We start from the raw sequence: 27,669 nt of genomic DNA, 5'->3' as shown, positions 1-27,669 counted from the left end.
CACTGTCAGGTTTTTTTTTCCACGGACATTATATAACGATCACAACGGTTTATTTTCGGTTATTCATAAGGGGGAGATGACACGGATAATGGCAAATACATTCTTAGTATATGGTCCTCACTAAAGGGTGTAGGACGTACGGGTACGTCAGTGGCATGGTGGGACAGAAACGTACCGCTATGCCAGTGGCAATGAAAGGATTAAACTAGATTGGTAGCCAGAAATTGATTATTTGCAAGCCAGAATTGACGCAAAGCCGGAAGACGTGCAGGGGTAATGTAACGATTATATTCCAATGCTATTCCTTTTGCGCTTCTCCTTTTTTTGGCGGCGCTCCTCCAACACCGTCTAGATAGCACAATGCCTGTCCACTCCGGTCCATGACGTCATGCTACTAGGCCCGAAATTTCCATTGCAAAGCCTGCAGTGACGAAAGTGGTGACGTCGAAATCATCACCGCTGCTTACTCGGGAGCATCCTCGTTAGATTCTATGGCAGTCGGGCCAGGTACTATGACGTCATGGATCGGAGTGGACAGGCCTTGTGCTATCTATAGGTGGTGTTGGTTCCGCCCAAAGTAGCGTCAAGATCGGCCGCCAGTGGGCGGTGGATGACGAGAAGGAAATATAACCAAGCGAAAGGAAACTTTATCTTATACCGGGCCATATGGATGCCGAAGCCCACATGAAAATTCTCCGCACCAACACCTCATTGACGTCACAGATTTGCACGAAGTCTGGGCCGGGCTACGCAAACGTTCATGAATAAAGCAAGATTAGGCTGGAGGGGTTTGGAAGTACGCGCGAAACAACTCTAAACCTGGCAACTTGTGGCAACTTTTACCGCACAGCTGCCAAAACGCACTTAAATATAATTAAATCCGCGACGTGGCATGACGCCATCTGCATAGCTTTTTGGGCGCGAAGGCCAAAGCGTGCAGTTGGAACATTTTTTTTCTCAAGAGAAATGTTTACAGAACTTTGAACAAAATACCTAACCAGTATATATGTGTTTAGTACAGTGTGTCTATTTGACGTTGTGGGGTCTCACATGTGCTCTTGGGACAAAGGAACAACAACGCAGTAGTGCAGACAATCAAAAGGGCATTTATTGCACCTTTCATACACTAATACATACCAGCCAAATTGCTACCAATAGAACATTCACACGGGCGCGCGACAAATCAAGGAAGTCCGACTCACCGCGACCCGATAGCGAGCGAATATGTTCGCCCCATGCTATGACACCATCGCCTAGTCGTTCACGTGTACAGTCACGCTAACGATGGCGCGCTCGAACGATCCGTGTTCGTCCATACCGGTGTCCTGCTCTAAGCCTCGCGCGACGGTCGCGCGAAGCGGGCCGGCGCACGCGCGAAGCGTTCGTGCGTGTTGGTCGCCGATCTCCAGCCAAAAACAGAGCCCTCGACCTTTTTCTCCCAATTGACCCCGGCGTTTCGGTGGCGTTAGCATCGCGACACTAGCGCCATCTCTCGCAACGCGCCGCAACCACCGCCGGTAGCCACGCAGAGAAGCCGGACTACAGGAGACATGCGGGGAAAACAACATCAGGGGACGCGTGAGAGTCGCGCATTCCCACATCCCCCCAACCTTAAATCACTACACATACGCCGGCGAAACATGTCACAAGGGCTATCAACGCGCGCGTCGCGAACAAAAGTTAGTACATGCGACAGTGGCGCCGCCGAGTAAATGTCCACGCATTATCCACAACGTGCGAGCCGACATTGACTCTGGGGTTCACCGCTGGCATCCGTTGGTCACAGCACCACGTCTGCAGATTCGATGGCACGACTCCAGCCCAGGACTCCGGAAACGGCGACGCAGAAGTCGGCACGAGCAAGCGTCGCTCGCGCCCTGCTGACTAGAGCCGCAGTAGCCGTTGGTGACTGCCGGCTCTTTTCCCAGCCGCCGAGGGTTGCGAGCCGGACATTGGCGGCCGCCGAAGTCGCTGCGCCGACGTTGACCACAGGCATCTCCAAAGCCTGGGGTAGCTCGATTGTAGTCCGGGGCAGCAGCGCTGACGATGTGCAGGTGACAGCAAACCAGGAGTGACTCCGCTCACGCTGCGTACACTCAACGCACTCGACAAACACTAAAGTAGTGCAAGGGAGAGGAATTCGGCATACGCATCGCCCACGTGGTACGATGTTCAATTCGGCTAGCAAAATTTCGGGCGGCATAGCAGATGCTAAGTTCACGTGAACAAAGCTTACTTTCTTGAGTCGAACGAGAATTTCAATTCGTGCTAGGCGAACTAATGAGGGAAGCAATGTGCGACACCTCAACACCACGGTCCACCAGGTTGTGTCCCTCAACGTGCGACAGGCGGCTTTGTTAAGCCTTAGGCCTAATGCGTCGCTACTTTGACAACAACCGGCATCCAAAAAAAAAACAACACCCAAAATGGGCACAAGAACAGGCAGCCGCGAAGAGACGTTAGCTCTGTGAGGTGGTCCTACTCCGCTCGGTGCACACAGCATCCGAGTTGACGGCGCCCACCGTCCCAGACGGTGTCGGAGCGCCCGGTGCCAGGCCGCAATACCAGTCAGCCCGTAGCGGCACCCGTGGCCCGCGGCCACCCGGCTCCCTGAGCCTCGACTTCCGAAGTCAAAGATATAGAAGAAGCTATTTACATAAGAAATTCGGACCACCCACGAGGCTTCCGTACTCACTCGCTTCAGGCTTGCCAATGCTCCGCGGGCGCTAGGCCTCGCTCTCCCAGGATGCAGACCACGTGGCTCTCGTACCGACGAGTGTACTTCAAAACACTCGCGAAAAGGCTTAGCATGTTGAAAAGTTCAAACACGCTACAGCAACCGTCGCCTCACTCAAGAAAGCACACCGCCGACACTAGCGATCAAAATCCACGCTAGGACTACGCTTCGGTTGAAACATCTCGAACCGAGCAAAACTGTTAAAATTATCGTCCGATGCCCCAAGAGGTCCACGTTGGGCAGCCAGATGTGGCGTCTCACATGTGCTCTTGGGACAAAGGAACAACAACGCAGTTGTGCAGACAATCAAAAGGGCATTTATTGCACCTTTCATACACTAATACATACAAGCCGAATTGCTACCAATAGAACATTCACACGGGCGCGCGACAAATCAAGGAAGTCCGACTCACCGCGACCCGATAGCGAGCGAATATGTTCGCCCCATGCTATGACACCATCGCCTAGTCGTTCACGTGTACAGTCACGCTAACGATGGCGCGCTCGAACGATCCGTGTTCGTCCATACCGGTGTCCTGCTCTAAGCCTCGCGCGACGGTCGCGCGAAGCGGGCCGGCGCACGCGCGAAGCGTTCGTGCGTGTTGGTTGCCGATCCCCAGCCAAAAAGAGAGCGCCTCCGACCTTTTTCTCCCAAGTGACCCCGGCGTTTCGGTGGCGTTAGCATCGCGACACTAGCGCCATCTCTCGCAACGCGCCGCAACCACCGCCGGTAGCCACGCAGAGAAGCCGGACTACAGGAGACATGCGGGGAAAACAACATCAGGGGACGCGTGAGAGTCGCGCATTCCCACAACGTTCAGTATAATGTAATTTATGTTGACGCTGTCATATCTTCCTCAATCCGCAGGACATGTCGACGGAGCTGCTGACCAAGGACAACTACAACGTGATCGTGGTCGACTGGTCACAGGCGGCTCAGCCCCCGTACACCCAGGCGGTGGCCAACGCACGGATGGTGGGCGCCCTGATCGCCGACATGATCATGCACATCCAGGTTAGAACGCGCGTCATACCATTTCTTTCTTTCTTTTTTGCTAAGACAAGCTGCCCTACGGTGGGCATTTGAAGAAATCATGAAGGTCCTTACGAAACGTATTGCCGATGGGCAGACGTGTACTACATACCGTAACTTTCAGCCTCCCTGTGTACGTTGAGTTGTCTATAAATTCGGCCTCGATCGCTCTGGCAATCTGCTATCCTCCTAGTTAGTTCACATGGTAGAACGACCACCCCGAAAAGCAGTTCTCCCGGACGAGACGAATATGTCTTCAACTGCGGAGCTCTATTTTCCAAGAAATCCGTATTGGGTTTTCTTTGCAGCTTCGTGGTACAGTCGCGATTGCGTGACATATTTCTCTTTTATGAACTTTCCTTCACCTCGCGGGCTTCCGCTGAACTGATTTGCTGTATATAACTGTCTGCCTGATCAGTTCCTATGTGACAGCTCTGAGAATTTACTCTCCTGTAGACCACTCTTTCCGGCAGGATGGTTTCCAGGCACACTCGATCGGGCGGATTCAGATGGAAGTTCCATGCAAAAACGTTGGTACACAGATGTACCAGGTGCATTATCCAGACTGGTTTTTGGACTATTTGGTTCAAAAGACTCAAGGAAATACGCAGCCTGACATACACTAGGACCACCATGACTAAGACTGACTAAGGTATAGACACGGACTTGTCGTGTCGTCCCTTCGTTCGTCTTTGTTTGCTGCGCTAATTCTTTTCTCTAGAATAGGTGCATTTGTCAAATAATCAATCTCAATCCTAAGCGCGCCACTGCGGCCCCGAGCATAACCCAGGTGTGCATCGAAGCGAATGTACCTAACTCACATAAAATCGTCAACCGGTCTGCTTGTGTCCAGAGAGATAGATATGGATAGGCATAAGCAAAGACAGGGAGGTTACCCAGAGGATCCCTCAGGTTGGCTACTGTGTATACAGGGGTAGGGAGAAACGGGTGCAAAGGGTGACAGACAATGAAGAAAAACCAATACAGAACTGGTCTCTGTGGGCGCTATCGCACCGTACGCGAAGGCGTCACATAAAGGCACAGCGTCAACGTTCCAGCACTGCATTAAACGTCGCACAGTGCACGGTCACAACTCGTCACACAGTTCGGTACCTCTTAAGTAAGGCAGCCGCGCCTTTTATAGCGGCTCGCGCTGATGTCCGTGTATAGGCCAGTGTACAAGAATTTTACTTTCCGTAGAAGGGCGCTTGTCAAGCTGGTCTACAGTGTGGCTGAGAACGCTGCTCATTGCGGGTCGAAACGAGGGAACTCGAAAAGGAGGCCCGCGATCGTTTCGATGGACCAGCAGAAGTATCTAAGCGCATAACGAAAAGTGCGCTGCATTTTACGTGACAGCCGCCAGCCGCGGATAGCAGATATGCTATAGGCGTCTGTGGCCGCTTTGCTTCGGTGACTCGCACTCGGCAACTCTTGTTGTTGACGAAGAAGCCCAGGATTCAGCGGTGCGCAATTTCGGTCACACCATTTTCTAAACGATCTCCTACCCCGATCAGATTGGCCCGCAGCGTACGCCCGATAGACTGCGATTAGATAAACGCCACAGATATAGTAATAAATAAAGCAGCGCCTGGGATGAAGAAACAACAGGAAGGTGCACAGGTCCAGCGCACCGTCCTGTGGTTCATCTTCTCTGTCTGCGTCCCGGGCGCTGCTTTATTTATAACTATGTTACCACACCAACTCGCCCATCTGTCCCTACTTTTGCCGCAGATATACAGCTGATGTCACATATTTTGCGGAGTTCAGCGTAGCAGCCGAGGACACCACAGAGTTGTGCACGCCCGGATCGCACATTTCTCTTCCAACACGGCAGGCCGCGGACCCTTGACAATGACCATGAGAGGTCGAGCTGTACGCGACCGAGGAAAAAAAACTAGATAAATAAAAACGGTATATAACAGCCAAGTAGCCCAGTCTGGCCACTTTCGAACAGCTCTTAATTCGCCCATTTCTCTTTTCATCTGTCAATCTATGTACAGGCTTCTCGGGAGTGCAAACACGCGCACCGGCGCGGCGTTCGCGACCGCGTATACACACTTCCAAGGTCCTCGAGGAGGTGAGCTCGAAAAAAAATCACCGCGCGCGCAGTATGCTGCGCTGTACTACAGCTTCCATCGCCATCTCGAAGCCATGGCTGGCCCCCCGTCCTCCGTGCGAGAGAGTCCCAAGTTTGAAGGACGAACACCCTGGCGTTCGGTGCTCCAAAGTGGCGTGCAATAGCAGAGGGAGTCCGCGCGTCTTTTTTTTTTTTTTTCGCTGGCCCAGCCTTCGATGTTGCAATGTTTGCCTTCGGTTCGCATCCTTTCAAGCTGCCCGCCGTCGAGAAGGCCGCGCCTCTGTTGTTTCTCAGCCGCGCGTCGACGAATTGGCGCCAAGATAGCGCGCTCCTCGCTCACTTGTGATGCGTCACGGTGTTCCCTCTCTATTATTCATTGTCTTTGCTTCGTTCTTGTTCGTGGCAGTTTTCTCTATCAAACCGAGCATGTGCGTCACCTCGGGCGTCTAAAAACGGTTGTGTACGGAGCGCATATGCTGCGGTAAATCCGACAGAAGTAGCGAGTCCCTCATATACGTGGAGGGGGAGGGTGTTGGCTGCAGGCGGATCTGCAACCTTGCCGAGGCGTGCAGGCAGTTGGTCAGCCCGAACGTCTCCTTTTAACGTGCGCCGGGTTAAACATGTCACAAGAGTTAATAACGTCTATGAACACGTCATGTATAACTAACGCTGGCAAGAGGGATAAGCAAGGTGACTGTAGACCAAGAGAATGCAGGTTTGCTCCTCTCCGCTCACTTCGTTCTCCGCTCACTGTGTAGTGAGTTTTAGCTTACCGGTGCAAACCTACGTTACATTCATCACCGTCTCCGCCAGCTGCCAGCCTTACGCATTATATACAGGGTTTTTCAGTTAACACTTTGAAAAAAAAATTGTAAGGTTGCCTGTGGCAAATAGCACAATTCTAGTTCATGAGCTGGTCTACTCGAAGAGGGGGACATTACTTGCACAAGAAATTGAAATGCATAATCGACTAATTGACAAAAAGTCACTAATTAAGTTTTGAGCTAATTACCGTATGGCCCATATTGCAATTTACAAATTCTAGGCTTGGAGCTCATAAGGTGGATCCAATTGGAACGAATTCTCAGGATGACACCAATTACGAGATAATTCCCGAACTTTGCGGAGAAATGCACTGGCGTTTCAGTTACTTTTGTGCGTCAATGCATGAAACGACGTTTTGTTAAGGAAGTAACTGGGACTCCAATGCATTTCTCCGCAAAGTTCGGGAATAATTGTCTCGAAACTGGTGTCATCCTGAGAATTCATTCCGAGTGGATCCGCTTTGCGAGCTCCAACGCTAGAATTTGTAAATTGCATTATGGGCCATACGGTAATTAGTTAAAAACTTAATTAGTGACTTTTAAGCGAAGCTTTATAGGCTGACAAGTGTCGGCGGTGGTGGTGGTGGTGGTGGGTGGTGGGTGTTGGGTGGTGGTGGTGAGAAGCTTTTATTGCACAATAAAGAGAGGTGTGGGCCCCCTAGTGGGAACCTACATACTAGGTGGTGTCCCTAGTCCGGGACCCCACTGGTCGAAGCCGCCGTCCTATCTCTCTGGACCAAGGCCCTTTGGGCTTGAAGGTCTGAGCAGCCAAGCAGGGCCGCCTCCCAGTCACCTCGTGTAGGGTTGGGGTTGGGGGTAAAGGCTGAATCTTGCTGGCAGGCCCATATCATGTGGTAGGTATCTGCTACCTCGCCACAGTGCTGGTACCTGCCAGTGACCATGGGGTCAAAATGTTTCATAATAGCCGGGCATACCATCGTGTTTGTGAAAAGTCTCAGGAGCACGCGTTCGTTCGCCCGTCCGAGCCCCTTAGCGGGCATAGTATATCGGCGATGACTATCTTTATAGTAATCTAAAATTTCTCTAAATCTGGTGAGGAGTTGGCCCTCATCCTGATCCATGGAGCCTGCGGGAGGTACCCGGGAATTGAGTGCTCGGGCAGCCACATTCGCGGCCTCATTTCCGTCTAGACCCTGGTGACTAGGAGTCCAGACAATATGTTTTGTCGGAGGATCTGATTTGTGCATGCTGCAGCGCAATATTCTTTCTGCCAGATGGTGGTGGTGGTGTCACGCTGAAAAGTGGGCCGATCCTGGTGATAGTGCAGAAAGGGTCCAAGCTCGATGGCACATGCCCCTGTGGTCTCGGGGACTTGTAACGCGCCCTTGAATTACCCTTGTCACACGTGGGACTCAAAGAGACAAAATTACCACCCTGTCAAGACAATGGGGGTATAAGCGAAGCTTGTCGTCCGATTCCAGCGTGAGGGCTTCCGAAGCCTATAGGCGAAACGTCAGCGAAGAGCCGCCGACCCTGAGTTTAGGACAAACGAAGCAGAACGCCTGCGACAGCGTCGTCCTGCCACAAGCTTCGCTTACTCCCCTTTTCTGGACAGGGGAAGGGCTCTGAATTTTTTTTTTTCAGTTATAGTCAATTATGTATTTCAATTTTTTTATGCAAGTAATGTCCGCCTCTTCAAGTAGGACAGCACATGAATTAGAATTGTGCTATTTGTCGCAGGCAACGTTTTTTTTTTAAATTTTTTTTTTCAAAGTGTTCACTGAAACGCCTTGTGGCGTGGGCAGATGCGCGGCGCGGCTTTCCTGCTAACCGGTAGAGCAGTATTCTGGAAATATGTATTAAAGCAGCAGCAGCAGCAGACTTGAACTAACGCAGGCACAGTGATTAAGTAAGGACGGAGATAAAGCGCTGACTGCATGCGCGCATTGATTTGTGCGCGCAGTTCGCGAGTGTCGGTGCTTTTTAAGGTGAGCTGGTTTAAACAAGTCGTGAATAATCAATCGACAAAACCACCAGTACGCCCGTCAAGCCGTTGCGTTCTTAGCCTGTCGTCTGCAATGTTACGCTGTAGACCCGTCGGACGCGTTCAGCTTATCGCGCCAGGATCACGAGATCTGACACCACGTCTGCCAGCGGTGTTGGCAGTCGGCTACATCGACCTCTTCGTGGAAGAGCACCGACGAGAGTTAAATAGGAATGCCGCGGGAATAAAGAACAGTCCGCAATTCGCAGTTTACAGAGACGCTGCAAGAAGGTCACGCAGGCGTGTAAACACGCCTGCCGTTCAACGTATGTTTAAACAGCATTCTGCGGTAGGTCGCGGTCACCTTGCGACGCGAGAGTCCAAGAGTGCTTGCTGCATTTCGATTCTTATCTTGTTCTTTTTCTTTTTTTCTGTTTCAGCTTTCGCTGTCCCCGTTCTTTTGTTTCAGTCGCGGTTGCGACAAGCTCTCACTTTCTCTCACGCCTCGAAACCAAGGCCGCGTTCCTCACAGACGCGCGAGACGCACCCAGTTGTAGAAGGTGGGGTGGACCTTGAGGGGGAAGGGGCAGGCGGGGGACAGTGGGAAGTGAGACAGCGGTTTGAAATAACCGATGAGGGATCGCACCCGCACCCTGCCTCGCGGCCACGCGAGAGTCATCACCGCCGCCGGCAGAGGCCGCTGCGCTGTTAAAGTCACGCCCTGCCGCTCGGAAGGTGTGCACGCGAGTGTCCGTGCACGGACTGCCAATTTTGCGACACCTACCCCCGAAACCACGTGTCGCTCACCAACTGGCGGTATATCCTTCATTGTTATTATTATTTATTTTATTTTTGTCGTCGTTGGCTAATGCAGTCGTGCATACGCTTCGCGGGTTCCTCCGTTTCCACAGCTGACGTTCATTTCCGTTTCAAGTTTGTTCGGTTTCTTTTCTATACTTCTTCTTTTGGTCATTACTCGAAGCCGAACAAGAGGCACTGTGGGCGCCCGGCCCGAGGCAGTGTGTCGACTGCTTCGCTCGACGAGTGAACCTATATAGCGTGCGGGAGAGTGCTTGCAGCTCGAAAGACGGCGTTCGGAACGCATCGGTTGTAATCGGTTGCGAGATGTCTTTAACTCGACATAATATGGATAATTACTTACCGTTGGCGGAATTCTCCAAGGTGAACCGCCCAGGGGACGAAAAAAAGAAAAAAGAAAAGGCAGCTCTCGTGCAAGCGCTTAGCAGGCATACGTCAAGACATTTGGCCCCCTAGAAGCACGCAAGTATGTTTACAATATCTCTTAGCATTTTGTCTCCATCTTCTCGCTTCCCCCTAATGCTGAGCGATGTTCAGGTGTCAGCCGCGCGCTACGCAATTACGGTGAAGTCAGAAGGCTGTTCTCTTTTCAGTTAACCAGCTCTCTCTCTCTCTCTCTCTTACCAATGCTACAATGTTTACAAAGATCGCTCAGATGCGCAGAAGCTCCATTGAAGACCGCTAGCAACGTTGAGAAGATACAGCGCTGACTGGCGCGGCGCCAGCCACCTCTAACAACGTTAATTGGAACTTTAGTAATTAATTGCATGCTTGAGAATATTACCGCGCCCTATTTCGGGCTTTTACACGTATCTGCGCAAGAGTGTGACATCCGCTGTAGCCCGACAATTTTCTCTAATTATCCGTGCAAGGTCTATACGCGGTTCCTGCAAAGCTTAATTCACCTCGACAAGTCATCTCGCCTGCCTGTGGCGGTCGCTTGAAGATCTCCCACCGTCTCTTGTTCCACGAGCTACCACGTGACACCAAAGTGTCGCCATTTTTTTTTTTTTTTTTTTTTTTTTAGTATCTCGTATAAATGCAACATTTCTGCGGTACAATCACGGAAATTGAAGAGTATAACTCTTCCCGTGCGAACTCCTGGATAATTCTTAACACATTACGTATGGTTTACTTTCGCTTCGATTTGCTCAAAATTATACTTTTTCTTTTTTTGCTAGACAGGACTAATGGCTTCTGTAATTCAATCGATATATCGGCCTTATCTCGGCCTATTCCCCAAAGTGGGTACGCGCAATATGCAGAGAAAAGCCTACAATTAGCAATGGTTGAAATGTCCAACCAGCATGCCGGCACAAAAAAAAATGTTTAAAAGAAATTTTAAAAGATGTACACAGACGGGTCGTGCACCAAAGAGAGTTCAGCGTGTACTTTTGTTCAACCGACGTTAAGACTACAAGTCGTGTTTAAGACACTGTTGTGTTACAATACCAGCGGCTGCAGAATTGTACACGATTACGGAAGCGGCAAGGTTTGTGGCGACCAGTCAACCTGCAGATAGAGACGGGGCGTTCGTGTAGATTCACAGTCTGCACCTCAGTGCTCCACGCCCAGGAATTTTCGTCACTGCCCCTTCTGCCATCTGCCAAACTGCATGCACGGCAATTCACTAGCGTAACTCAGAGGGCAGCATGTTAAAAAGAAAAAAATGTGGATTTCAAAAGATTCATCGAATTTAAACAACTTTCATTTAACAGCGTCGAGAGGATACTACTCCCTTCTAATGGCATACGCACTTTCGGCTGAATCCTTTAAGAATTCAAGAAGCGTTGCGTCCTGATACCATAGCTTAAACTCTTACTAAGACTGCCTCTCGCACCTTATTCATTTTCTTTCCGTATTTTTATTCTTCTACAATCGCGATTCTTTCAAGTCTTTGACAAGCTGCCAGCTCTTCCGCATGGCTTTATGGCTGCCGTCCCACCGATAACGCAGAAAAAAGCCACGCGGGAATGAAAAAAAAAAAAAAAAAATCTTCAGCATGTCGCAAACCGGCAAAAGATGGGCGTTCATCCTAGAAGCAAACTAGCGGCTTGACCCGTTACGCGGGGCTGTTGCACGCGCGATGAGGAATATGTAGCGAATTACGCATGCAAATGACGTCGCTAGTTATCGGCAAGCTCGTTAGTCAATGTGCAAGCGTCCGTACGCATCCGTGATGTTTCATCGTGCACCTGCTGGTTAGTATGGGAGTGGGATGGATTAAATAGTTAGTGAGGAGAATTGTTAATTAGGAGCAGAGCGTGTAGATTCAACACGACTTCCATCAAATAACCCAGTCCCACGGGGCGCTTTCAATCGCGATCAAGCCCAATTGGGATCGAATTTTTCAATCGCGGTTGGCTCGGTTAGTGTTCACAGTCATTAGTTCCATGTCCCATCGGCGCTTTTTGCCACTTGTTGAGCAAGGCACTGCGCTGTCCTCCAGCTCTGCTTCGATCGTTTAGCGCTGGTCAAAATAATGCAGACTTTTGCGGTTTAAACTGTTGAGGACAGGATGGGCAAGCGCTAGAACCTTTACTCAGATTACCCGTTAGCATCCTGAGTTGTTAATGCCTAATGCTTTGAAACCACAATGCAACACTTTTGTGGTCGTGGTTTCTCATTTCTAGGAAGATGCAACTTTTTAAGTGCCTTTGTTTGCGCTAAGGGGAGTCATGGAAAGAAACCTAGACGCATATGACTGGGCGACAGTCAACAACTTGTGGATTTGTTGTCTGGTGCACGGTTTCAGGTCGTTTAAAAGAAGCTGTGGACACAATACACCTTGCACGACAGCCTATAGCACAATGCAATGTAAAATTGGGATAATTGCAAGTAATGAAGAAATCGCAAATATTATATTCTGTGGCAGTTTTCCATTTCCCGTTGAATGTCCGCGAAGTGTCCCACTGTGGGTAGCACGCGAAATAGATAGTTTCGAAATAGATTTTACGTAATAGCTGCTGAGGCTAAGCTTGAAAAGAATTAAAATGTACCCTATTGGGTACTATGGGTCCGAATAGGCTATGGACGTGTGAGTTCGATGCAACATAATAAGCTCAGATTTTGTTTCAAACCTTCTTCCCCCTCCCCTCCCCTCGTTTTTTTTCTTTTTTCTTTTTCTTTTTTTTTTTTTTTGCACATGAACTGCGTATTGGGATTGTGTTGCCGCTTGTCAACAGGGATTGTGAACTTGTGGCTTATGTGGTCAAGACTTGTGTGAACTATTCGCGGGAACTTGTCCTCAAGAGCCGTTTGTACTCTCTGGCTTTGTTCTTCTGGGGATGTTTCTCTTTTGTTGCGTTTTTAACTTTTTGTACGTTGGAACAAACGAGTAGCCGGCGCCATCCTCTATTAGTCGCCAACATCTTCAATCAATCAATCAATCAATCAATCAATCAATCAATCAATATGCATTTATCTTCAACAACCAAAAAACAAGACACATACAAAAATATTTGTTACAATAGCCTAATGTGGATAGTTGCCAGTCCAATGCAATGCACACACACACAAAAAAAGGAGGCTCAACCAGGCGGATCAAAGCTGGAACCAGGGCGTTGCGAGAGCTGGAGCCTGGTGCCTCGATAAACTTGTTTACTACTAATCTCTTGAGGCCTCCGTTCACCGGCACTACTTTTTATTTTCGCATACTAAATTATCTTACAGCACCAAATCACACATAAAACGCAAATTTCTTCCCGCAGAATGAGGCGCGAAAGAAAGAATAGGCACGTGCAGAGAGAAGGAAGAGGCGGGCAGTTTTGAAACGTGCTCTAAGTAACCGCCCCGATACATACGTCATGCAGCGAACAACACAATTATGACAATGATGATCACAAGCGCCAGCTTATCCCAGCAGCAACTCCACATTCAGTTGTCGTCAAATGTCGCTCGTCCCGCAGGACCGTTACAGCGTGGCCGGCAGCGACTTCCACCTGATCGGCTACAACGTGGGTGCCCACATCGCGGGATACGCCGGAGAGAGGGTCAAGGGCATCGGACGCATCACCGGTGAGTCGACCCGAGAACATCTCCCTTTCGGAAAGCGTTGTTCCGTCTGGGCATATTGCTCGCGTTCGCTTAGTTCACAAGCGTACACGACGTCACGAAGGAGTCACTTAACTCTTTTAGAAGACGTTAGAGAGGCTTGTCCGCATAGCGCTGATTGTGCTTTGAGTGTCTCAAAGTAGACCACGGGTAGCTGAAGCACACGTTCTATGCAAAAAGAAAAAAAAATACAGAAAGAAAGAATGAGAACGACCTTTTGTTGGTCATGCCACGCTGGGTGCGTCGGTCGTCATCAGATCACTGAAGCTAAGCAACATTTGGGTCGGTCAGTCGCTAGGAGCGAGTACACCAGGGAACAACGAGAGCTGATGGCTTCCTTTCTGCCGCAGTATATAGTTCTGGTTTCCACCTTTAGCGAAACAGTTACGGTAGGTGTCCGCGGAAGAAGCTGTCTTCGTCTCCCTGCTCTAAAATAGCATTATTTTTCAGCTGTTCCATTGGCCGTCATGTTACGGGCAGCAAGGTGGTCCGCAATGGACCCAGCAAATATTTTTTAGCCCTTACAGGGTCGGTTTTTTTCTTTTTCGAGGTGACACACCCCCTGCGTAGGGTAATTATAAAATCAGCACACCTGCTTATTTTGGTTATGCAGAAGGGGGAAAAAATGGCATGATTAATGAACAATGCACTCTTGGTATCCGAGGGGAGAGAGTGGATAACGTACGGGTACGTCAGTGACATTGAAAAAGTCGCGGAAGAAGTGCGAAAATAAACGCAACGGCACAGAATCGTACATAATGATAATCGCGCGATGCTGCCACTGAGTATACATTTATAGACCTATACGTTAGTGGTAGATGCCCGCCGTTTGTCTGATTCTGTTTGTTTGATGAGAAGTAAACTCTCGTAGACATAGGGTACGTGTGAAGCGTGCGCATTTATGCAAAAATGCACGCGGCGCGCCTCCTCGCAGCCTTGGACCCAGCTGACCCGTACTTCGCCAACACCGACAAGGTGGTGCGACTGGACCCTACGGACGCGGACTTCGTCGACGTCATCCACACAGGAGGTTCCAGCTTCGACTCCAGTCCAAGTAAGCCGCACCTCTGCTCGATTCCTTACTTGCCGCTATACTGTTCTATTGATAGCTTTCACGTGACGTCACGCACCTACCTTATCAGCGTTTTGGCGCACCAACATGGCGACCACGAGCATTTCAGTCCAATCGATCTTATTGAAAGCTTTCACGTGACGTTACGGACCCAGGTTATCATCGTATTGGTGCACCAACATGGCGGCTACAATGACGTCAGTGCAAGCCATCTATACGCAAATGTGTTTCTCCTATTTCATTCCAACTTGCAGCGGTGGCGCTGTGCGTGGCTATGAAGTTATGCATGGCACCACCACGAAGCCTGCGCATGGAGCCTGTCTGAATTATATATGACGTCGGTTTGATTCGACCCAGCACAACATAAATTTTCAAGGCTTTTTTTTTTTTTGGTAATTGAAGAGCAGCGCATACCCAGTGGCCCAAGTTGCTCCGACGGTTGGTTCACAACACGGTTCCCAAAGAATGGTAATCGCATTAAAAATCCACAGGCTCTATATCCAATAATCTCGTATCAACATATGGGGGTTCCAATAGTACTCTGCATGTTCCCATGTATAATACTGGGCGTACCCCTATATGAACATATGGGGACATGCGAGTCTTTATATGGGACCCTCTATTTTCATATGGGGATTATATAAGACACGGGAACACACGGGTTTTAATGCGATTAGCATTCTTTGGGAACTTCCCGCGCTTTTAGGGGACTATGTTTCGCTCTGGCTGGGTCTCGGACCGTTTTACGACCAACTTGGCTCACTGGGTAGTCAGTGGTCTAATCGTAGAGCATTGAGCTGCTGTGGTGAGGCAACAGGGTTGGAAACCAACCGTCGGAGCAACTTGGGTCACTCAGTATGTACCACGTGTATTTTTCTAACATACGTCCAGTACAAGTGCTGTTTCAGTATAGGCTCGCTGTTGAAGCATTTCAACAAAGAGTAGTGAACTGCGAATACCTTGATAGCCCTTACTATCTCAACGGAACAACCTATGTAGTCCTCGGCAAAATGAAATTATAACCCCACGCGCACGTAACACGTACGGCCCGATCAGGCATTAGACGGTCAAGTTTCTTGTTCAGTAAGCAAATACTTTTTAATGCTTCCATGAACTAACCTTTGAATTATCAGCTTTCAAAGGGGTACTGATGACGCACTTGTTTGGTTGCCTTAATACGATCTAGATATCATTATACCTGATGTGATGGTTCACGACACATTTTTTATTAATATTTGTTATCAATGTAACATTTGAAATCACTTCGACGCGAACTTGTATTTGGGGGCACTTGTACACTTTTTTCTTTCTTTTTTTTTCGATTGTATTGTAACTCGCTGTAATGTCGGCTGTATTCCGCACAGCCTCAAATTGCCGAAGAATACTCCGGCCCAAAGAGGCAAACTATCGTTCTCCGACAGCGTTATCCGAGAGTGCTTTATATATCTGTACGGTGCATCAGAATTCAAAATAAATAAATAAATAAATAAATAAATAAATAAATAAATAAATAAATAAATAACCACCGTGAGCCTTTTGGGGTGTCGATAGACAGACGGCGGAAGGGGCGCCGGCCACATTAAGGCCTAGCAAAGCTATTCCGGTTTCCGACGAACTATACGAAAATCCCGTGGAACTGTTATCATCCGCCGCTTTATTCTGGCTCGCATACCACTTCTATGTCACATTGAAAAGTTTGTCGCGCGCTGGAAAGAATTCTAATCTATAGGGGTCATCCTCACGATTGCGGAAACGGCACATGCATATCAGGTCTTTCCACTTCAGGAGCTTATTGGCAAGTCTGTATTCCCGGTACTCTCGGCCTCACCTGCGCAATGAAGAGAAAAACCCCACACGTGTCGCGCATTTCGCATGCGCCGCGTATATAGACTACCCGGACTAAGCAGGCCTCGGTGTCGACGCAAGACAAACCCGGATTTGGCAACAGAGCGTACTCCTTCCTGATTCGGTTCCTCCCGTCTGTATAGATTTTTTTTTTCTTACACTGTCCCGGTACAAAATTAGCGACCTCTTTCTTTATCAACAGGTAAAAAAAACGAAAGAAAGAGACATTGTATACAAGTGGAACACCCCGTAACAATGCAAAAGCTTTATTAAGGCTACAGTGAAATGTATCAGCGCTTCTCGAACGTCGGCGTCCTGGTAAAAAAACGTGGTCGCCCTTTGTTCATGGCACGCCCTCGTGAGCAACTGTGGGCTGCGACTTGCGTCGGCGCCCATTTGCATCGAGCCGAAGGTAACGAGTGTCCTGCAGCGGCTCGACTCTTCGCGACAGGAAATGTCGCAGAGCGCGCTGTAACTGCTCGAACGAGCACCACGACAGGCGTATATACTTGGCAACGCTTGCCGCCTCAAGCGACCAACCTACACGACTGCGACAAAGCTCGATGAGCTTTCGACGTTTTCTCTTCGACAGCGACTCGCTTCTGGGTGTCGACAGACCGCGGCTACCCCCCCAAGGCCCTCTCCATCGGCAACGTTTTATAAGCGTGTATATACCGCGCCTGTTTTGTATTCATCGCGCGTCCAGCGTTCGCAGAAACCGCGAGTACACGTGCGGACTCTATGAGTTCGTTGGAGGTAGCAATTTCGCTATCCAGCTTTTTTTTACATTCTTTGTGTGCGTATGCGTGACGCGAAGCGCAGGTGCATATTCCTTATCGGGGAGGAAGCGACGTGTAACGCGGAGATGGTCGTGGCCCTTGCCAACGCATGCCTCGGGTGGTGACGTGAGCCGCCTTGGCGAACGGTTCACGTTGGCTCGGTTCCTACGCGCAGAGTCATTGTGTCCTGCGAGCGCAGTGCTCGGAGGTGCAGCAGAAGCCGGCGCGCCGATTCCGCAGGCGTGGCAAACGTGTGAGCTGAGGGGGTTCGTCGCCGAACTTCCTGCCTGCGACTCGGACGCGGCCGTGGAATTAACAGGCCGCATGCGTGCCGCAGCGATTCGTTAAAAAAAAAAAGAAAAAAAAGCAGATAAAAAGGAGAGGGAACTTTGGCTAGTTGGAGAATGCACCGCAAAGAAGACGGGGACAAAGGAAACACGGATCACTGGACGAGCGCTGACTTGCAAGTGAATTTTTATTGCAGCAACCACGCCTTTTATATACAGAGTGCACAACGCCATATCACAGTTCAAACGACAAAAATAGCCTGCTTTGTTCAGAGAACCTACGGTAAGACGCAAACGTTTGCACGTAATCTTTGATAGCGCTTTGCGTACGTAACCATTACGTTCAAGATTATGGAAACGGTTTACAACAGGAGCTTAACACAAGAAAGATCAAAATCAACAAGACGCTTGACAAACATGCCAGTTTTTTTTTTTTTTTCATGAAGGCACGCACGTACCAGAACAAGACCTCACGTGTGAATCAGAAATGGTGCATGACCAACAAGGGGAAACAGGGATAAGCAGGTGCACTAAAGATGTCCTTTGAGATAGTCGATCTTAGCGTCAGTGAGTTAAACAGACGGCCTGCTGACGCAACTGTCACTCGCCTTCCTGATAAGGAACGCTTCCACTATCTCACGTTCCATTTTGCCTTTTTCTTTCTTTAAAAACTGGGTGAAGACTGTATCGCTTGCAATGTTCTGCTAAAAGGCTTTACGTTTTGTTGCGCACATTCAAATTGTGTTCCTTTGCTCTTTCATTAAAACATCGTCCGGTCTGCCTATATATTGGGGCCCAAAGCTCACCGGAATCTTATGTGTAACATTGGACGTGCATTGTGTGTAGCGTGTTCTATATCATATATATGGATATGGTGGATATCCATCCTCATCGGATGTATATTTATCAGCGCAGCGACATCAGACAGACAGACAGACGTGGCCTAGTGGTAGAGCGCCCGCCTCGGCTGCGGGAGGTTGTGGGTTCAGTTCCCACCGCTGCCGGGCATCCACTGGTACAAATGGCCGCAAGCGTGCCCCGGCCTGAATTACCGTCGAAACCCTCGTGAGCACAGAAAAAAGTGATGTCTGGGCCGCTCCCATGGCGGCCATTTCCCCATGTGGCGCCCCAAGCACCTATTGAGGTGGGGACGCCTTCGGGTTGAGGTTTCCAAGCATTGAGGTCCCATAATGGCCGAGCACCAGGCTGGGAGCGCGCGTACCTATTTTGCCGGTAGGTACCCGGCGGCAGCAATTACCTCCCACAGCCGCGGCGGATGCTCGTCAATAAGGTCGTCTGCAGGTTGGACAAGAGGCGCCCAGAGACAAGTCCTGAAATCTCTATTGGGCCCTCTTTCGAGATGTGAACCCCCACGACAGCCGAGCACCAAGCCAGGGGACATCTCTACCCATTAGAAAAACCGGTGGGTTCCCGGCGGCACCGGGATTTGAACTCGGTACCTTCCGCATACGAGGCGGATGCTCTACCGCTGGGCCACCGCTGCGGTTCCAGACAGACAGATAGATAGATATTGCATGTATGGATATTATAAGCATCCACTTCGAAACGGACCCGCCGCGGTAGCTCAGTCAGCTAAGGCGTTGCGCTGCTGAGCTCGAGATCGCGGGATCGAATCCCGGCCGCGGCGGCCGCATTTCGATGGAGGCGAAATGCAAAAACGCCCGTGTGCTTGCGTTGTAGTGCACGTTAAAGAACCCCAGGTGGTCAAAATTAATCCGGAGCCCTCCACTACGGCGTGCCTCATAATCAGAACTGGTTTTGGCACGTAAAACCCCAGAAAGAAGAAGAACACTTCGAAACGGGATGTTGGCGGATGCCATCAAGTTCGTCACCTTTCTTGCTCCTATTATCACCATTTAGGCACTAGCGCCGCAGATCCCTCTAGAAATTTTTGTTGGAAACCCTATGGCGGCAGCAGCAGCAGCAGCGCACGTGGCCAGCTCCGCTTCGCGCTGCGCCAGCGTGGACGCCACATTTGCCTGCAGCGAGTCGCCGGGCGCCGATAGCATTGCGTGGCTGCAGCTCATTGTCTTCGGCGCTCGGGTGACGCGTCTCCTTTCGTGCGTGCGAAGTGTCTAGCAGGTTGTGAGCCGGAGCGGCTGTACGCGGTTAATTAAATACCCCCCACGGCGGTCATGACCGGTGGACTCGGCCTGTCCCTCCGAAACAAGCTCTAACAATAATAGCGCGCCTCTCGTGTTCGTGTTTTCGTCGCCTTTTTTCGTCGTACCCTTCCTCGTCGTCACGTTTCCGAGTGTTCTAAGGGGTCGCACGATTAGTTTCGGAATGTAGTAGGCATAGGCGCGCACAGAGGCGATCGCCAAAGAAGCATAGTAGACCAGTAGTCCCAGCCCCTTTCACCGGCTCACTTCAACTCAGTGCTACAGCAAGATGGAAATTTGCAAGCCATCTAAAATGAAACCATTCGGGAACCTTTCACCAGAAACAAACGAATGCGAAGCTTCTATACACTAGTTATAGCTGCACTTTGGGTTGACAAGTTTCGCGTTTCAAGAACTTCCGTGCATCCGCCGCACCGTAAACACTGCGGTGCAAGTCACACCCTTTACGGGTGTAAGAGAGCGAGTTATAGGCCCATCTGCACCCTTAAAAACACCGAAGGGGGTAAAGAGGCTTATAAATAACGTACGGCGCCGGGCGCATGAGTAAGTAACATGTTTGCTTGAGCCTGTCGGATTTGTCGAAGGAGTGTTCCCTGCCACTTTGTGAGAAATGTTTCGAGGAAAGTTAAGAGGCGGCACTGAATGCGCCGTCTATTCCGCGATTCCGAGGATGAGGGAACTTTGAGGAGGGCCCTGTGCAGACCCTACTATGACAGGCGCCCAGTGAAGAGCAGCGTGGCAAGCTGGTCAGTTCTGGCATGAGTAGGCATTGCAGCGTGGTCTGATATCCATACTATCTCTATGGGATACGATAACTACTCAGTGATGGCTGAGGCCGTGGGGGCTGGCAAGTGGTCATTTCGAGCACGCCGGACCCCCTCCATGGAGTCTGTGAAAGCCAGCTCGGCAGCTCCGTGAGTGACTATGTTTCGAACTCCATGTATATTAACAAGGGATAGACGCGACGCATTGCGAGAAAAGCTACACAGGTGCACGCATTCACACAACGGCTTTTGAATAAACAAAGAGCTTACAAAGGAGCGTGAACGAATGATGGCAGTGGCCTCAGAGATTTCGGTGAAAGTCGCGCGTCTTTTTTTTTTTTCATTTTGTTTCTTGCGTTTTTTGACATGTGACACAGAACAGGCTTCAGACAAGTTGACACGAACTAGTGCAAAGTCGAAGTATGCGTATATCTTGTTATCGCAAGTAAAATTTTGCGTCATCAGACATCTCGGAGGCACGTATGATACACAAGAGGCTTCAGACAACGAACTTTTTCACGAACCATGCAGTGCAAACACTAAGTACAATTAACTTACTGTCTCAATTAAACAGAAAGAAATCGACCGATTGCCGCTCCGTTCGGCCAACGGAGGAACTACATATATACTCCACTCGGCAAGATTCTCTCGGCCACCACCACGTGACCTCATCTCGCCTGTTTTTGTCTCCAAGATGCGCGTCGCGGGCGGGTGAGCTGGCGGTGTGGCCCTGAGGTGCGAAGCCTAGTTATGACGCGGAAGTCATCTGCGCCGCGGGGAAGAGAAAAACAAAAGCTCGGGGGACCACTATCCGGTTTCCTTTGTCGCACGCGGGCCGATACGCGTGCTTTGCACACGAGGCGAACGGAAAGTCGCAACGCCGCCGCTGACTTCCGCCACGAGGCGCTGGAGACAATGTCTTCATTAGACCCGAACGTGGTCCTCGCTGGAACCCACGGCGCGTAAAACAAAAGAAATTCCTCATCGCGGCAAAGGTACTGGCGCCAGGTCACTATGGGGAAGCGTTCGGCCCGATCACGAGTGCGCTAAACAAACTCCGGAGAATAGGCGAACCTTTCAAGTGGAAAGACTATACAACGAGAATAGAAGCGTCACGGGGTATCGGCGCGTGCTTGACACTAGAAATGCTTTCTAGGATGCGACAAATTGTATTCGAGAGGTCACTTAGCATTCAGAACTGGCATCTCCTCGGAGAACGTCAAATGTTTACTTTGGAAGAGCGGCGGCTCCGGACCAGGTAGTCCGTTTCGAGCTTACTGCAGAGACGCGCGCCCACTGTTAGTCGATGGCTAAGACAAAGCGCCACGCAGGGCAAGGAACGAAGACGGCTGATGGCGAACGCGATAACGCTGAAACGCTCCAGTGTAGCTGATTCACGCTTTTGTTTGGGGATCCTTATGTCCGGGTTTCGGGAAGTGCCCGCTCTGTTACGGCAGCCAGCCTCGGATGGTCTCAGCTTCACTTCCTTGTACTTCAGGTGAAATGTAGCGCATGACACTCTCGGTAACCGTCATACGAAGAGCTCGTTGCTTTTCGCTAACATTCGGAACAGATCTGGTATTGGTGTTCTCCCCCAAAGTGACGAACGAACGCTGAACTACTGCATGACACACCACGTTCGAGCTAGCAGAATTACCTGCTAATTTTCCTGATTTTTGTGCGTCCAAAGCCAACAAAGTCAAAGCCAGGTGTGGACGAATAGCTTGCATATAAGCAACCTCGCATCAAGCGATCTTGTCTCATTGCACTGCAGCATGCAGTTGCGTACCGCGCCGTGATAGCTTGCAGCCGGTTGCTCATTATTGTGTTTTTAATCCCGCATTCCTTGCTAACTGTTCGTTTCTTTCTTTTTTTGCAAACGCACAGGCGTGTCAGGGCCGTACGGCAAGCGCTCGCAAACGCGTATTGCGAAAGCATCTCGTCTCGGCTCCTACTTCTCGCCTTGTTTCATTTTCCTTGCGTCCGTTCCGCGCTCGACTTGCTTTCTGCGCGAAATCAATTAGCGCCCTACGTGAATGTGCGGTGACGTGTCTCCTCTGCACATACCGTTCGAAACGCATACATGACGCTAACGTGACATCACGATGATGTGTTGCGGTCGTGATCGATGCGCGAATGAGTTTGCAGTCCTAATTAGTTGCGGTAACGACAGTGTCCGGTTTCCTGAGCGAGGCGAAATTAGAACCTCGCGGCCACTTTTCTGCCCTAGATTATCAATGGCGGATTTATGCGCCTGCGTTTTTACAGCTACATCCGTCAAGGGCATATACTTCCTCAACTCTCGTTCCCCTTGTCACAATTACCGTTATCATGCTGCCCAATCATGATCAGCGGCGTGTCAGCCATCGCGGCGTCATCGTCGGCACGTTATCATTGTCGCCGTTCGTGGCTCATGCCGTTCTCGCTACAGCGCCAGATGGTGTTGTTTTGGTTGTACTTAGAGGCACACTAAAGCTAAAGCAATAAACCAATTTAGACTGATCAACTATTCTTTCAAAAGTTTCTCGTCGTTAATTTATCGGTAAATGATTGTTTACTATAGACAACAACAAAAAAAAGGGGGGGGGGGGAATGTCAAAGTGCCCATTTTTCTTCGCTTTTTTTAACTTCGTGCCAAAATGTCCCCGCTGGTACGTCACTGTCACGTGATTTCTCAATATATATTACTGTCGCTCTTTCCTGCCCCGAAGCTTTTTTCCGCCCTTGGTTATTACTGTGTTTGCGCCGTTATGGTTCAGTAACAGTTCCTGAAGGTTGTTAAGTTCAGTTTTCAGCTGCCTTAGAATACAATGAGATCTAACTTTCCCAATAAAAAATTAACTTGCCACGAGCGTGACGCCGTTCCAAATTAATGACGTCACGGCGTGCTGGTGCCGGAACTCCAACGCGGCAACGCCACCCGTTTTGCGTGTGTGCCTCTTGTTATCCCGATAAAACCGTTCTCTTTTTCTTTTTTTTTCTTATTGCAGAAAGACAATTCACTAATACAGCTCAAATTATATTTTAACACGAAAGTGTTTTATGCCGGGGTCCACCAAGAACATAATACAAAGAAAGAAACCAGAAGAAAAAGTTCCACAAACATGCAAAATTTGGAAATCGAACCCACGACCTCTCGGTCCGCGACGATAGATCGCCGAGCGTTTAACCCATTGCGCCACAAACGCATTTGCAGAGAGCTACACAGACGCGCCTTATATATCTAACACTCCTCCGTGTACCCGCGCTCTTGCTCGGGGCGGTGCCGCCGCCTACGAGCAGAGGATTTACCCACCCCCAGACAAGAAGATGACTAAGGCGCAGGAATGCATATGGAGAAGGTTGCAGACTAGGTCTTTTCCCAATCCATACGTGTTGAGCAAAATATACCCGGAGGAGATTAAGCCGGAATGCAGATGGTGCCAGGAACTGGCAACCTATGACCACATCATATGGGAATGTAGCATATTGTCGCCACCGGTGGATATTATGCCTGATCCTTCTCTCGAGCAGTGGGAGGCCGTGTTGGCCAGCTCAGACCCGGTCGTACAGACCAGCGTCGTGGAGTGGGCCACCCAGGTCGCCGTCAACCATGGGTTGATGGCCATCTAACACGGAATCGTCCGCACATGCTTTTTGACGAAATAAAGTTTTCTCCATCCATCCATACGAGCAGAAAAGAGAAGTACTGCATTATGACACTAACGCGCACCGACAGTGAACGCTTCGGTGGTCTCAGCACTACGACGCCTCGATGCCAGCATTCGAAGGGACGCTGGCATCAAGAAGCACTACCAACGCCACTTAGGTGGCGTTCACCGTACTCAGCACAGCGGAGCGTGGCCTCCGCAATTAGCTCTGAAAATGTTTCTGAAGTTGATCGCGGAGGCTGCAATTACGACGCGCTGTACGCGCTGATTTGACTCGGTGACGATTCAGTTACGTGCTTTGTCTTGCGCGTTGTATTAGTGTGTCAGTTACGTGCTTCGTCTTTCGCGTTGTGCTAGCGTGTGCAGCGTAGTGCAGCTTCCATATGCACGACGGTTGCTCATGGTCATCGACGTTGGTAGTCGTGATGGAGGAGACGTGCCACCAGGCGTCAGCGTGGGTGCATCAACGCCTAAGGGCGCTTTAGCCACAAAACACCAATAGACATTATATATCAATGTGCAATAAACATTACACTACTTCTGTGAAGACACGTTTCACTTTCGTGTTCTATACCGATTCCTATATAAGAGGGATCAACCACATTTTTTTTTGGTCTCCCACTGTTCGAAGGAATTCTGGATCTCCTCAATCCTAATGCTGCTGAGTGGCCCCTGCGAAGTTGGCTTTACCTGGATGCGTGGGGAGCGCTGGCTCGTGTCTCAGAGTCTTAAAAAAAATATCGCAGTTTCGCCCGAAAGGCGAAGCATCGATTGCGATAGCAAATTAGTGGACAGCTATATACGAATTAAGGATAGTAGTTCTATCGGCCGTATAAACGGGTAAACATAGGAATACTAACTAAATTAATAAGCATGGTGTCACGCGCGCGCACAAGCAAACATGAACACATCTCACTTGATGACCGCGCAAACTTGCTGTCAAAACGCTGGAGTGAGGAAGGGCGGCAGCAGCAGCGAGCGAATTGACCTTCGTGTTGCTGCTCGCGTCAACGCGAGCTAAACCGCGAAAACACAGCGCAGGGCGGACTCTGTCCCCGCCGCAGATAACTTTCAAGATACAGCGGTCCGGGCTGCCCGGCCCGAAATAGAACCTCCCCCCCCCCCCCCCCCCCCTCCCTTTCTCGCATATACAGCGCATACGGCGCGCGGGGACGATTTTATCGCCCTTCGACTTTATACGGAACCTCACGGTGACGGCGACGGCAGAAATGCGCCTGGAGTGTCCATATAATTGCTATTGCAATAAAAACACGTGATAGTTATAGTAGTGTCAGCTACGGCGCTGTCGCGATAGAGAAATCGATTACCCGCACTCCACAATTTTGGGCGTTTTCCTCGCACATTTTTTTTCTCAGTCGCCTTAATACCTCCCGCTAACATAGCTAATTGGAAGTCTGTTCAGGAGGAACAAGTTCCCGCTGGAGAATTTCACAAACGCTTAAGAATAAAAAGAAACAGAAAAGCAGCGATGATAGTCGTCTTCCCACGAGCGCATTTGTCTATCTTTTTTTTATTTTCGGTCTAGGCGATATGGCATCGTAATTCCTTGGTTTCGGGGGTGATACCGATAGACCGTGATACCGTCACCCATGATAAACTTCGAAAGGAGGTCTAGGTCACGATCGATGTGATTTTTCAAATACTGGCAAACAATCAAACAAGTGTTCTTTTTTTTATTTTTTTTCGTGTGAGCAGGCGTGATGAAACTACGAGGCAACGTATCTCATGCCTCATTACGCACTCAGAATCCACTTTAAAAAGTTCTAACTCACGCCAGCAGCTTCCGAAATCTTGTCAATTGTGTACCGACGACTCTCGTTTTTTTTTTTTTTTTTTTTTTTTGTTTTTTTTTTTTCGAACCCTTTCGACAATCTCGCCGCTACGACTGGTTGAAGGTCGACCGAAATGAGAATTGCAGTTTGATGCTCATTCCTCCTCTTGGAACCGCCAAAACCACTCAAGGACTCGCGTACACGGCTGAGTGCGCCCTCGATAAACGCCGTCTGAAGCGTTTCACTCCACGTCGCGTGCGGCCGCTTAATGGATAGCACTTGCGACGAGCATAGAGAGAGACAGAAGAAAGGGGAAAGGCAGGGTAGTTAACCAGAGGGGAAGACCCGGTTTGCTACCCTACGCTGGGGAGAGAGGGGAGGTAAAGTGATAGGAAAGTAAAGAGAGAGCGTGCTGGGGTTTGCCGCGGCGTTTCAATTGGCAGTGCTGTGATTACAGCAAGATGTGCTGCCTCGTGGCATCATTCTGCATTGTGGATGGCAGTGAGATGACCACTTGGTGTGTCTGCCGATGCGCCCGTAAGGTTTCGTGATTCACGGACGGCATGAGGATACTGTAATTATCATAATAGTCATTATAACGTACAAAACATAATATCAGCAGTTACATACACATCATAAGAGAGATTGCTAATAGCATATTAACGTCGTCGAACATTTCCGAAGGATGGATGCGCCGTCTTTTTTTTTTTTTTTTTTGATCGCCTGCAATGCAAGTAACGATCACCTCGTATGTGCATTAAAGCGCTTCTGTTGTCCTTTTCTTTATCGCAGACCGGCCGACGGTGCAGGACTACGGCCACGTGGACTTCTACCCTAACGGTGGCCTGCCCCTGGACTGCCAAGAACCAGGTCAGGAGTTCCTCAGGCAGGACGGTTGGGTCTACGGTAGGCTGCCACTGCTGCTGCTTCTGCCTGCGCTCTGTACTCACTCTCACACTCACGCTCAGAATGCACGCTCCTCACGTCTGTGTAAGCTAATCACGGAGGGATCGACGGTTCGCCGATTCCATCTGTGCCGGTCATATACAACCGTTGACTTTGGTTGCCAGCTGAAGCCACGGTTTTCTTTTTGTTCGTGTATATTTTTTTAACAAAACGGTTTGCCGGCAATCAAAGTTGATAACTCGTGTTTGGTAGAATGCACGGACGGGGTGTACTCTGAGCTAAATATGACGCGAAGTGTGACGTTTGGAACATCAAGGAGGGACGCAAATTAATTTTGAAATGCCGGGACGACCTCCGTAGCCACACGGGAAAATGAAACCACACGGGAGAAAACGAAGTGCTCATTCATCTCGTGAAAGATGATCCACTTTAAATGTTTGTGGTACATTATCCAGCATTCCTTCTTCCCTGAATTGCCGTTTCTTTTAAAACTCCCAGGAATGGCGAAGTGTGGTTATTTGGAGTCGTCATGAGTTAACCATGCAGGTCTGTCAACAGTGGAAGGGCGGTGATATCAGGAATGCGGTGCGCATGAAATTTCTTTCATGTCCAGCGATACCCACAAATATAAGGGTCTCACCCATGATGCAGAAGCATCCTTTCCAGCTTTGGAGCTCATATCTTTCTCCCGAGATCTTAAAGTAGGATGGTCTGCGCCTTTAAAAGAGTCAGTTATAAGTAGTTCGTTGAGAGATTGCGGCCCACTGTAAATGCTTGCCGTAAGCAAGACAGGAGTCCGTAGGTAAAATTGCATGGTGTCCAACATAAGTCACAAGATCTGAAAGCTTTACTTCGCGTAATATGAAACCAGGATCAGCGCATGTCGCGTTGTCGCGTAGCTGTCAGCACATGTCTGGAGGAATCATTTATCCCTCTAAATG

At 49.7% G+C, this 27,669-nt stretch overlaps 1 protein-coding gene across 2 annotated transcripts in view; it reads left to right on the top strand.

Moving 5' to 3' along the window:
- Positions 1 to 27,669, top strand: part of LOC119433876 (inactive pancreatic lipase-related protein 1) — a 96,335-nt gene that overhangs the window by 60,408 nt on the left and 8,258 nt on the right. Inside the window, exons 3-6 of one of the 2 annotated variants that reach the window (XM_037701158.2) lie at positions 3,606 to 3,752; positions 13,344 to 13,452; positions 14,423 to 14,542; positions 26,615 to 26,692. In XM_037701158.2, coding sequence (XP_037557086.1) covers positions 3,606 to 3,752; positions 13,344 to 13,452; positions 14,423 to 14,542; positions 26,615 to 26,692 — 454 coding nt within the window. Of the gene's footprint in view, positions 1 to 3,605; positions 3,753 to 13,343; positions 13,453 to 14,422; positions 14,543 to 26,614; positions 26,729 to 27,669 lie in introns of both variants that reach the window. The other variant, XM_037701157.2, reaches the window with a different exon arrangement.

This window comes from Dermacentor silvarum, chromosome 11, assembly GCF_013339745.2.
Source record: "Dermacentor silvarum isolate Dsil-2018 chromosome 11, BIME_Dsil_1.4, whole genome shotgun sequence".
Classification (NCBI taxonomy): domain Eukaryota; kingdom Metazoa; phylum Arthropoda; class Arachnida; order Ixodida; family Ixodidae; genus Dermacentor; species Dermacentor silvarum.
Note: the sequence above shows the minus strand (reverse complement) of the source record. Positions and strands in the feature narration are given on the sequence as shown.